This window comes from Pediculus humanus, genomic scaffold (assembly GCF_000006295.1).
Source record: "Pediculus humanus corporis 1103172108322 genomic scaffold, whole genome shotgun sequence".
NCBI classification, from domain to species: domain Eukaryota; kingdom Metazoa; phylum Arthropoda; class Insecta; order Psocodea; family Pediculidae; genus Pediculus; species Pediculus humanus.
The window spans coordinates 32,927-45,259 of record NW_002987891.1 but is presented as its reverse complement, the minus strand read 5'-3'; the positions used below and the strand labels follow the sequence as shown (position 1 = coordinate 45,259).

At 25.8% G+C, this 12,333-nt stretch overlaps 3 protein-coding genes across 3 annotated transcripts; 1 reads left to right on the top strand and 2 right to left on the bottom strand.

The window, feature by feature from the left end:
• Nucleotides 1-2,856: 2,856 nt before the first annotated feature.
• Nucleotides 2,857-5,092, bottom strand: Phum_PHUM613910 (protein lap1, putative; the record flags this gene model as incomplete). Its single annotated transcript, XM_002433062.1, has 7 exons — nt 2,857-3,011; nt 3,083-3,315; nt 3,389-3,727; nt 3,803-3,969; nt 4,068-4,371; nt 4,455-4,810; nt 4,904-5,092. The coding sequence occupies 7 exons, from the start codon at nt 5,090-5,092 to the stop codon at nt 2,857-2,859; spliced, it is 1,743 nt and encodes a 580-aa protein (XP_002433107.1).
• A 669-nt stretch (nt 5,093-5,761) lies between these two features.
• On the top strand, nt 5,762-7,300 carry Phum_PHUM613900 (RNA 3' terminal phosphate cyclase, putative; the record flags this gene model as incomplete). The annotated part of the gene is made up of 6 exons (XM_002433061.1): nt 5,762-5,906; nt 5,983-6,218; nt 6,303-6,473; nt 6,546-6,720; nt 6,788-7,043; nt 7,129-7,300. The coding sequence occupies 6 exons, from the start codon at nt 5,762-5,764 to the stop codon at nt 7,298-7,300; spliced, it is 1,155 nt and encodes a 384-aa protein (XP_002433106.1).
• A 1,167-nt stretch (nt 7,301-8,467) lies between these two features.
• Nucleotides 8,468-11,984, bottom strand: Phum_PHUM613890 (Cullin-4A, putative; the record flags this gene model as incomplete). Its single annotated transcript, XM_002433060.1, has 11 exons — nt 8,468-8,563; nt 8,741-8,809; nt 8,885-9,055; nt 9,157-9,273; nt 9,353-9,580; nt 9,666-9,830; nt 9,910-10,046; nt 10,133-10,325; nt 10,411-11,123; nt 11,193-11,366; nt 11,846-11,984. 11 exons carry the CDS (start codon nt 11,982-11,984, stop codon nt 8,468-8,470), a joined length of 2,202 nt encoding a protein of 733 aa, XP_002433105.1.
• Between the last annotated feature and the right edge of the window lie 349 nt (nt 11,985-12,333).

Below are 12,333 nucleotides of genomic sequence, written 5' to 3'. Positions count from 1 at the left end.
TTCTAAAAGTTAAAAAGTAATTTTATCGAAATTTTAATTTTTTAATTTAAATTTATTTTTGTATTCGATTCGTTTGAACTTACAATTCTTTTTAAATTTTAAAACTTTTAATAACATATAAACAATGTACATTTAAAAAATAATTTCAATTAATTGCAACAATTTAAAAAAAACAATTTCCATATTAAAAAAAATTAATTCGATAAAAAAAAAAATTATGAAACATTTTAAAAAATTTGTTTCGATGTGAGAAAAAAAAAAAAAATGGCGGTAGTTTAACTAAAAAAATTAGTTTTTTTAACATTAAATTTTTTTATTCGTTTCTTGAATGCTTTTATTTTTTTCAATGGTTTGAGATTTGTGTGATTTGATCGATTGTCCATTTTGTCTTGGTGATAAATCTTCATCCGATTGTATGTATACAGGTATGTAACCTGGTATTGGTTGTAATATTTGCCTTTTGTAAAAATCTTTAGGTTGTACATCTTTAAAAAAAAAAAATGATCACAAATATTATTAATGAAAAAAAAATGGAGGAGGGGTGATGGCGGTGGTGGTAGAGGTGGTAGGGGTGTGGTAAACACAAGTAGTTTTTAGTATGAGAAGCGTAAAAGTATTTACAGGGGTCATGAAAGATTATTCACGGTTTTTTATTATGACTTGATATTATTATATAAACCGGTTTAGATAAAATTCTTTCGAGTCGAAAAGGTGTAACGACTAATTCGCGGATGCAAAATGGCGTTCGAACATTCGATTTCATATAAATTTACTTTTTGAAACAAAAAAACTTGTCTTTAGGTTTTAGGTTTAAGGTTTTTTTACTTCTTGTTAGGTTTTAAGTTTTTTTTTTTCTTACCGGAATTTATCGGATGAGAATAAACGATTGAAATGAATGATGACGTTAACAAAATGGCAACATATACGTATTTCATTTTCTTTTCTTTTCTTTTTCTTTTCTTTTTTCTGGAAAATAAATAAATAAATAAATTAATTAATTAAACAATTTGATATTTAATTGGGAAACAAATTTATTTAAATGAAATAAAAAATTTTTTCTACGCTCGTAATTACGTAAAAAAAAAAAAAAAAATTGAATCGTAGGACTTCCGTTCATTGGCCTTTTTTTTTGTCTCAGAAAAAAAATATTTTAAAGATGAATTTAAATAATAAAATATAAATAATAATAATAATAATAAATAAAAATTTTAAAAATAGATAATAATAATAATATTATAAATAATTAATTAAAATAAATAAATAAAAATTCAATACTAAAAAAATTCACTTCAAACGAATTTAATTTAATTTAATTTATTAATTTATTTATTTAAACATTAATAATAATAATAATAATAATAATCTTATTGTTAATAATATCAACAAAAAAAATAAATTAAAAGAATAATAATAATAATTATTATTACATTAAACCAAAAAAAAAAAAACGAAACAATTAGCTTTTTTTTAAAAAAATTGGGAAATAAAATGGCGCGAAAATATTAATCAAAAACGAATAAAAATTTAAAAAATAAAATAAATATTAAATTACTTACCTAATAAAATAAAATAATTTTGTGCGTGCGTGTGCGTGTGTGTGCGTGCGAATAAAAAAAAAAAAATTCGTTAAAAACGAATGACGTATAACAAGAGTTTTTCAAAGTCAATGCCTTATTTTGCAATGATCGTTGATTTTCGTCTCAGGTTTTCTTTATACCTTGTGTTACGGCCCTTAACCGCAAATTATATGCTTTTATATCATATCGTCATCATCATCATCATCATCATCATCATCATCATTATTATTATTATTTAAAATTTTTCCATTCAATGCAAAACTGAATTATGTTTTTTTTTTTTTTTTTTTTTTAATGGATAATTGTTATAAAATTTAAAACAAAATTATTTATTTGGGAATCAATCGAGTCGGCCATTTGTACATATATAATAATAATAATAATAATAATAATAATAATAATAATATAAGAAAAGAATAATAATAATAATAAGTCGACATTGAACTCTTTAACCGAAAAATTTATTTTTCTTAAAATTTTATTTTTTATTTTTTTTTTGCAATTATGTTACTTGAATCGATTTCGAAATTTAATAAAAAATTTTTGATTGATGGATTCGTGTCACGTGGTACACACGCACACACACACACACCGCACATTTTCCAATCAATCCCCTTTTCTCTTACGTATAATTACCCAATAAAAACAATTTTATTATTATTATTATTATTATTATTATTAATTATAATTTTTAAGGCATTCAGAGAGTAGTGGTAGAGGTAGTAGTAGTAGGGGTGATGGTAGGGGTGGTGTCGTCTATTAACCGTTAATCATTTAAAAAATTATGATAAATTTTGCATTCGTTAATTTTTGTCGGTTTTTTTTTTTTTTTTACCTCATTACCGTTATTTATTATCATTATTATCAGTATTTAATTTATTATTTCCGTTGTGAAAATTAATTGATTGATTGATATTATTGGGAAAGTAAAAAATAAAAATTTGATTTATGAGTGAGTGATAATGATAAAAACATTTTCTTAATTATTTATTTATTTTAACGGACGGATCGCCATCGATATTTTTATAAAAAAATAATAAAAAAAAAAAAAAATATCACAGATTAATAATAATAATAATAGTACATGACTTTCCTATATATAAAAAAAAATATAATAAACCCTGAGTTTTCTTTTTTCTTTTCTTTTTTCTTTCGTATGATTGAAGGCTTTCGTTTTATCACAAACGCGTTAAAATTTTACCTGGAAAATTATTAAAATAATTTAATTAGGTTTAATTTATGTCGAAGAGGTAGAATAAATAAATAAATAAATTTACCATTAATTGATGCAATCCACGACCATAACTCTATTTAAATCCATGGCCGCCATTTTATCGTTTTCAACAACGTATTTCTCGTTCGATATATCGACAATATTATTATTACCTCTGTTATTTTTAACAATGCTCGCTTCTCTGATTCTCGGTACGTCACCTATATAACATATTTCCCACGTTTGAAATCATTCATCAATTATTATTATTGGGAAAAAAAGGAAAATTTACCATCGTAAAAATTTAAATCCGAATTCGTTTTCCTCATGCAAATGGATGGAGATTGAAGTAACGGAATTTCATGTTCTAGAACTTTCCCATCCATCACGTTTGCGTAATTATCATTCGCCCGAGGTTGTTCTTCATTTTTCATTAACTTTCTACTGGGAGATCTTAATTCTTTAGGGAATGGTGTCGGGGTACGGTGAAATTTACCCGGGAGAATATTTTCATCTTCGGAAAACCTGACCGTAAAAAAAAAAAAAACAATCAAGTTATTTACACGAAATATTTTTCATGCATAATTTACTCTTTTACCTGATTTTCTTGTTCCACGATGCGTGTTTCTCGTTGGTTTCCGCCTTTTTATAAATAACGTTTAAATGTTTTCGTGGTATTTCACCGATTTGTGGCAGTGCGATATTTGTTAAAAATCTTTCACCGTTTGCCGAATTAACATCTTCGGTAAAAGGAATTAGGGGAACGTTTTGATTCGCAGACAGCCAAATGGCTCGAACTCCTCTTAGGTTGACTATCGTGATTGGAAGGTACATTAAAAAATTACCAACAAGATCGAGAACTTTTAAATTGTTCAAATACCCAATTTCGGATGGTAAAACTTGAAGATGATTGTAAGCAGCATTAATTATTGATAACCTAAAAATTTTTTTCTCTCCATGAAATTCTTTCGAATTTTTTAACTTTTATGTTAAAAATTTTTTTTGGTTGTACCTGGTACACGATCCTATTTCAGGTGGGAATTCTTGTAACATGTTTTTCGATACGTTTAAATTTCTTAAATTTCTTAACAAACCTATTGTATTGGGTAAATGATGTAATTTGTTATTACAAAGATTTAATTCTTCCAAATATGATAACTTTCCAATCGATTTGGGAATCTGAAAAAAACATGAAATGAAGTTTAACGATAAATAATATTATTATTATTATAGGAAAGTGAAAGTGCAATTGCAAACATAAAATATTAAAATCTCACCTCTGTTAATTCGTTCATTTCTAAATGAAGAGTTTGTAAAAAACTAATGTTTCCTATTGAATTTGGTAATGTTTCTAAATAATTAAATGATAAATTCAAAAGTGTTAAATGTATGCAACAACCGATTGTATCAGACAATATAGTTATGTGATTATAGCTAGCATCGAAATGTTCCAAATGCACTAAATTTTTAATATCCATAACTTCCTCAATGTCATTATTATCCAAAAGTAATTCTGTAAGGTTTTTCAATTTTGAAATGCAAGGTGGGAATTCATTAAAATCATTATCCCCAATGTCTAATCTGAAAAAAATACATTATGATAATTTAATCGATATAATAATTAATATTAATAAAAATCAATAATGATTTTTTTTTAAATTTACCGAGTCAGCATTCCTAGTCTTGTCATAGATAAAGGCAAATTACACAGATTATTATTTCTAAGTTCGATTATTTTGAGTTTTGCTAATCTTCCTATTGATGCTGGTAAATAGTTTAATTCACAATCGTTCATATAGAGTTCCTCTAGGGCAATTAACTGAGTAACAATATTTGGCATAATTTTCCACGGATTACTATTTAAACTAAGTCTTTTTAATTTTTTACACATTTTTAAATTTTCCGGCAATTCTTGTAAATTATTTTTATCTAATTTTAAACTAATTAAATACTGATAAGAACCAATGGCTGGTGGAATATTGTTGAGACAATTATCTATTAAATTTAAATGTTTCATTTCCTGGAAAAATAAAAATTTTTTTATTATTATTTACAAGGTAGTATTAACGAATGTGGAAATAATAAAATTTATTAAAGTGTAAGATGTATAAACCTGGCAGTGAAATAATTGAGGAGGCAAACTAGATATTTGATTGGAAGACAAAATTAATGTTTCTATATATCTCTCCGCGTTAAAAACAATGGGTGGAACTTCTAAACACCCACAGTGACTTAAATCCATTTTGGTCACCATTAAATTGTCATCCATTTGATTTTTACAACAAGATTTTACAGGACCCATAATAATTCAGTTATTTGTCATGATTAACAACTTATAATAATTACAATTCGTTTTATAAGAGATTTATAAGGCATTTAAACTTTATAAAAAATTATACAAATTTATTCAATACGATAAAAAAAAAACTACTGTAGTTTAAAGTTAAAAAAAAGCCATTTTACGGTTTTGTAATATGTTTACTCATAAAAATAACAACTCGTGTTTTTTTAACAGGCACTTTATTATAATAGTTCATTTTATTTAGACTATTTACACAATGTAGTAAATATAACAATAGTAAATAAATGTTTTTCAAACAAAAAAAAATTAATAATTTCAACAAAAAAAAAAAAAAACCGATACAAAGAAAATTAAATAAAAAAAAAAAAAAAATAACGGGTTTTTTCATTCATAAAAATTGTAAACTAAACCATTTTGACCGTTTAATGGTAGCAAAAATGGAAGAAGCTATCGTTAAAATATTAATAAGTTTTAAATCACTGAATAACTACGTACAATAAACAAAATATATATAAAATAATTTATTAAATTACTGTATTGCTGATAAAATGGGAAAAATAATTATTTTTATACTTTTTGCTGCTAATCAGATTTGCTATACTTTAAACTTTTGAATGGAAGGAATTTTAAACATGCACATTAACGAGTACGTGAAAATATTAATTTAAAATGTCTGTAGTTGCTAAAAAAGAAAGTTGTTTGATTTATAGAGGTAGCAATGGATTTCGAATGCGATTAATTTTATCAGTATTAAGTGGGAGGCCTGTTAAAATAAATGATATAAGATGTATGGATGATTTCCCCGGTTTAAGAGGTAAATTTTTTTATTTTTTTTAAGTTTTAAACCAAATGAATGCAAGCTAAAAAGTTAATAATTTGTTTTGTTTTAGAGTATGAGGTTAATTTAATTAGGTTATTGGACAAAATTACAAATGGAACAACTGTCGAATTAAATTATACTGGTACAAGTGTATATTTTCAACCAGGACTTTTACAAGGTGGTTTTGTTACTCATGAATGTTGTAAACTTAGAGCTATTTCTTATTATCTTGAAGTATTAATTGCTTTGGCTCCTTTTTGTAAAAAACCATTACACTGTGTTTTATATGGAGTAACAAATGCTCAAGTAATTTATTAATTTTAGTAAAAAATTTTTAAGTCTTTGATATCTGACAGCATATTAAAAATAATTCAAAAATTAATTTTTTAGAATGAAGTATCAGTGGATAGTATGATAACAGGATTAATTCCAATTTTAAAAAGATTTTTGGTAGTTGATGATGGATTATCTTTAAAGGTTGTTAAAAGAGGTATGGCTCCGGAAGGCGGTGGTCAAGTCGAGTTTCGTTGTCCTACTAGAAAATCTCTAAAACCTATTCAGGTTAATTTTCATTAAGTTATTGTTTAATTGAAATAAGGTTTGCCTTTGGTACCACATTTGAATCATTTGTAGGTTTTGGATGCTGGTAAGGTAAAAAGAATCAGAGGAGTAGTCTATGCTGTTAGAGTTTCGCCAACATTCGCTAATAGGATTGTTGAACGTGCAAAAAGTGTTCTGCTTCATTATTTGCCAGATGTTTACATAAATACTGATCATTGCAAAGGAGACAAAAGTGGAAAATCTCCTGGTACATCTTCTCTTTAATTACATCAATTTAAAAAAAAATACAGGTTTCTTAAAGTTCCATCTTATAGGTTTCGGTGTGAGTTTAACGGCTGAAACAACAACTGGAGTATTTTACACATGCGATAATCATTCAAACATACCTAGCCCCGATATTGAACCTTCAGTTCCTGAAGATTTAGGTATTCATGCAGCCAATTTATTGTTAGAAGAAATTTATAGAGGGGGTTGTGTGTCGAGTAGTTATCAAAGTTTAGTTGCATTATGGATGTCTTTAACACAAAAGGATATTTCAAAATTTTTAATTGGACCTCTTTCTCCTTATATGTAAGGCAAAAAATTTTTTTTTTTTGTACAAATTCACATTGAAACAAAAAAATTTTGAATGGATACTTTTTTTTTTTTTGTACAGGATAAAATTTTTACAACATATCCAAGATTTTTTCGGACTAACATTTAAATTAGATGCAAAAGAAAAAGATGATGATGATGATGATGATGAAGAATTAAATCAAGGTGCTAAAAAGGTTTTGATAACGTGTTTAGGTATAGGATATTCTAATTTAAGCAAAAGAACTTTGTAAGGTTTTAGGTATTTTTCGACCATGAGAGAACAAATTAAAATTTTGTTATAATGACATAATATCAGCTAAATATATCTTTAAATATTAAATTTGAGAATTTAAGTCACTTTTTCACTCTCTATCACACAAATCCATACTTATTTTTCCCATCATTTGATTTATCATGAATTATATAATCGTTATTAATAAATAATTAGTCGAAAATATTTTTAAAATTTGTATTTAAAAAAAAAAAAAAAAAATTGTGACAGCCATAAATATTAACATTTTTTTTTTTTTTTTTTTTTTTTACAAAAAGCCTTTCATTAAAGCAATTTTTTTGTATATACAATTGAAATCTGGCCAATATTTAAAATTAATCCAGCAAACAAACTCAATATTTTTATCTCTTTAAAATTTTTTTTTTGAAAAATTACATTAAACGGTAAATTAAATAATAATAATTTAATAAATACATAAAATATTATTTATTAAAGCTGTTAGAAAAAGGGATTATTAATAATAAATAAAAGGATATGGTGATTGTTTTCAAAAAAAGGAAAATCAATTTAATTTATTAATTATTAATTTTTTTTTTTTTTTTAAATGAAAATTATCTGCTCTCGATTTTTTGTTTTTTTTTTTTTTTTTTCCAACTTTTAATAAAGCTCTTTTTTTTTTTTTTTTTTTTTTTACATATTTTTTAACAAGAAAAGACGTCAGCATTGACAATATAATAATAATAATAATTAATTTCAAAATCATAAAACATACCATACACTTTTTTTTTTTTTTTGGAAATTAAATATCTGGATTCATATACAAGACATATATACCCACGTTTCTCTTGTCTTTTTTCACTTTTCATATCATCTTTTATTAAAAATTATAATCCAATAATAATAATAATAATAATAATAATAATAAAATTCTTTATTTGACTCTTGTTAAAAAAAAAAAAAACTCACAACGAGTATCAATTGAGACAGATAATTCACAATACAAACTGAGAAAAATTATTGCTGTCGCCTTTTTAAAAAAATATTAGTTAAAAAAAAAAAAAAAATTTTTTTAAACAATTCACGTGTGCCTTAAAAAGTCGTCCCTCTCACATCAATCAATCAATCATCACATTTGAGAATGACAAAAAAAAAAAAAACTAAAATAATAATAATAATAATAAATTCTTCAAGCTACGTAACTATATTGATTTGGATAATCTTTATCCCTTTCCATGTAATCTCGATCGATTAATGATTCTATCCTTTTTTTCAAATCGGCAGGCTGAAACAAACGGAAACAAACAAACAAACAACAAAAAATTAAAGTTTTCCTGTTTGTTTTTTTTTTTTTATTACTTAAAATCCGACCGACTAACCTTTACTGGAAATTTAAGTTGATTATATAATTCAGATATAAGTAAATTGTGTGATAGAGTTTACGCATTTTCATTATTCTCACTATCGCCGCATCTATTTGATATTGTCTATCTTGGAAAACTCTTTCCTCCGTGGCTTTTTGTTCTTCGTTCTGTGAACGAAAAAAAATTTATTTTAAATTTCTTTTTGTTTTTACACATTCTTCTTAATTCGTTCACTCACTCACCGTTTCTTTCATTTGAATTTGATTAATTTTTATTCTAAATAATTTATTTGAAAAATCATTATTAAATGTAAATTTATCATCGTCTTCGACGTCTCTCCCACGTGGATTCTTTTGTAAAACTCGAACTTTCCCGCATGCCAATGACTGGAGCGTTCTTCTTAATTCCGTATCCTAAAAAACATGACAATCATCAACTTCCGGTTATAATAAACCTCCTTCGCTCAACCTTTTTAATATTTCTATTATAATTTATTAATTTTTTTTTTTTTTACTTCGATGGATGTCGCAGTTCGTATATCCTCTAAAGAAATTTCATTTGACTCGTTAAATAATAATAAAACAAGAGCTTGAAACAAAGACACTTGAAGTTCTTTTTTCCCTTGCGAACTCTGCAATAAAATAATGATAATAATTCCTGTGTAATCGTTAGGGGTGGAGGTAATTAAGGCACGCGATTAATTTGATCACCTGATCAAATGTGGCTTTTAAAACGCAGTGACCCAAAGTCGGTTGCCATTGTAATTTTCTACCGCTGTGTTTTAGTAAATAAAATTTATTAAAAACGTTTTGATATTCTATCATTTCTACGGGAAGATTAACTTGTAGCAACGGGTAATTAGGCCAGTATCCCATTGTCAGTATATTCACCGTCAAATCGATCCCGCTTAAATTTGAATTTTTCAAATTTCCCATATACTGAAACCATAAATCCATCGTTTATCTATCGCATAATATACATATCGTTTTAGTATAAAAAAAAAATAATAATATATAAGACTACTTGTTTAAATGCTATATTAATATCTCTATTCAATTCCATATCCTTGAACATTCCCTCAAGTTTGGACGTGAATCCTCCACCGCATTCTTGTTTCAATTTCGACAACATACTTTTCTCAGCATCCACACTAGCGGATTTTCCCACCAAAAGTCTTTTGGCAAGATCCTGAAAAATATTAGTTGTCGATATTTTATTATTATTATTATTGTTTAACTAAAATTGAAATATTTCTAAGGGTTCTCACCTTTTTGTAAAAGGCTTCGAAGACGTCTTTACCGTGAATAAATCTAAAAAGTACCATTATTTTATCCAATAATCTTTCCAATTCTTCTTCCGTCCATTCTTTATTTCCGGCCCTAAGCTTCGAATCGACAAATTTTGCTGGAAAAACCGAATTTACATTTTTTTTTAAACGTGAAATGTCAATTAATAATGATAAAAAAATGAAAAACAAACGAAATATTTACCGATTAATTCCGCGGGTTTGTTAGCTCTCTGATTAATAAAATATTCAAAAGCTTCTTTTAACGAATTTGAAAATTTTTCATTTTTTTGAAAACAATTAGACACGATAAAATCCATTTTATCCTTAAAATCTAATAATTCTTGAACCATAGTCCTGTCCTTTTCCGGTATTATCACAATTGTTTTACCCTTTTTCTAAATTGAATTTTTTTTTTGTTTAAACGCAAAATATTTTCATTTTATAAAAAAAAAAAAAAATTAATAATAATTTAATACACACCTTAATATAAGTATTAAAATTAATACATAGTTCGACTAAGCCATTTTTGACTCTTGTAAGCAGATCATATAATAATGTTAATTCAGGTATTCGATTTTCTTCTAATAAATTTTCTAAACCTTTATGAAGAATCGTTGACAAATGTTCACTTAATAGTTGTTTTTCTACTGTATGAATGAGTGGCCATTTTGTAGAGGAATCTAAATAATACAATAACCTTTCGTTTTCTTCAAACAGTCTTTTATCTACATGACCCAAATAAACTGAGACTTCTTGCTCGTTTATTAATTTTTGCCCCTCAGCAGAATAAAGTCTTTCTGTGGCTATGAGAAATTTAGCTTCAAATGCTTCTTGATATATTTGAAGATCAGTCAACATTCTTAATAAACTTTTGAGCAATGTTCTATCGACAGCATCTCCCTGCCTTTCTTGTTCAATTAGCATGAGTAATCCATCAACGGTACGATTTTGTACGACAGGATTTGATATAATATGTCTTCTGAATAGTTCTAGTCCCATGTCCCATATTGAAAAAATTGAAGGATTTTGTAAGACATAAGTTCTATCTAGATATAGAAAAATGCTTCTTATCATTATCATTTGCTGACAATGTGACTCCCAGCAATGATTCATTCTTTTAAGGCATAACTCTTTATCCATATTTTCTTGCAAAAATTCTTCGATATTTTTTTTTATGTGTTGCTCGGTAAGTTCTAAAAAGAAATTCAAACAAATTAAATAATATTATAATTTTAATTCTAGTTAAAAATACAAATAATTACCAGATAAATTGTCATAAAGAGTAGAAGCCATTTTATGGTTGCACATATTTTCAACTGCTTGGTATAATTCTTCTAGGCTATATTGAATAAATTTTGAACTTTGTATTGCGATAACTGCTTCCTTTAATTTTTCCCATGTTTTCTCTTGGTAATTTTCTGGAAGTTTGGGAGTTTCTAAAAAAAAAAAAAAAAAAAAAATTACCAATTTTGATTTGCATACTTTAGATAAATCTTTTTTACTGTATTTAGTTTAATATTAATAATTTTACACTAATATAAATAATAATACATTAAACATCTAAATTTTAAACTGTTACTTGAAACTAACCTATTAAACTGAATCATGTAAGTCTAAATTATTAAATATTACTCTAAAAAATAACTAAACAAAACAAAAATTAATTAACAATGCTTAGCCAGTTAAGTGCAGAACCTTATAGGTTAACTCCAATTTGAAATCATTTAAAAAATGTGTATGAAAACGTTTAAGGAAAATACATTTCCCAATAACCTTTTAACTTCATATTGTGAAAAATAATATAATTAAGAAATGCATACGACAGATCCAATGAAAATATTACCAAAAAAAAAAAAAAAAAATTTAACAAAATGGCCGCTATATACCGAAAAGTGCTTACAAAATATTTGCATACCTTTAAAATTTTTTATAATCAGCTTTTTGGCTGATCCGGGTTTTGAAACAAGTAAACTATTAGAATTTTTGTTTACTCCATTCGAATTAGAATTTAAAGCGGAAAAATTAGCACGTTTTTGAGTTGTCGTATCCGTCATTATTTCACCCTTTTGTTTTAACTTTTTTGATGAAAAGTTATCATTTACAGATAATCTTTTACAGCTCTTTCTTTGTATATTCTCGTTCCCAACCCCAATAAATTGTGTTTTATGTGTATTTGACATAGAAACGCATATTTTGGCCGCAGCCACAATATATATTAAGTATTAATAATAAAATAAAACGAGTTTTATTAAAGCTAACATTCCTTAGTTTTCACTAGATCAGCCATTACAAAATTTCATCACGATTAAAGTTGCTCAGCCTGATCCAGATTGGCAACGTTAACATTTCAAATTGAAATCTCACAGTAAATAAAGTTTTGATAATAATAATGGCGTGATGAAA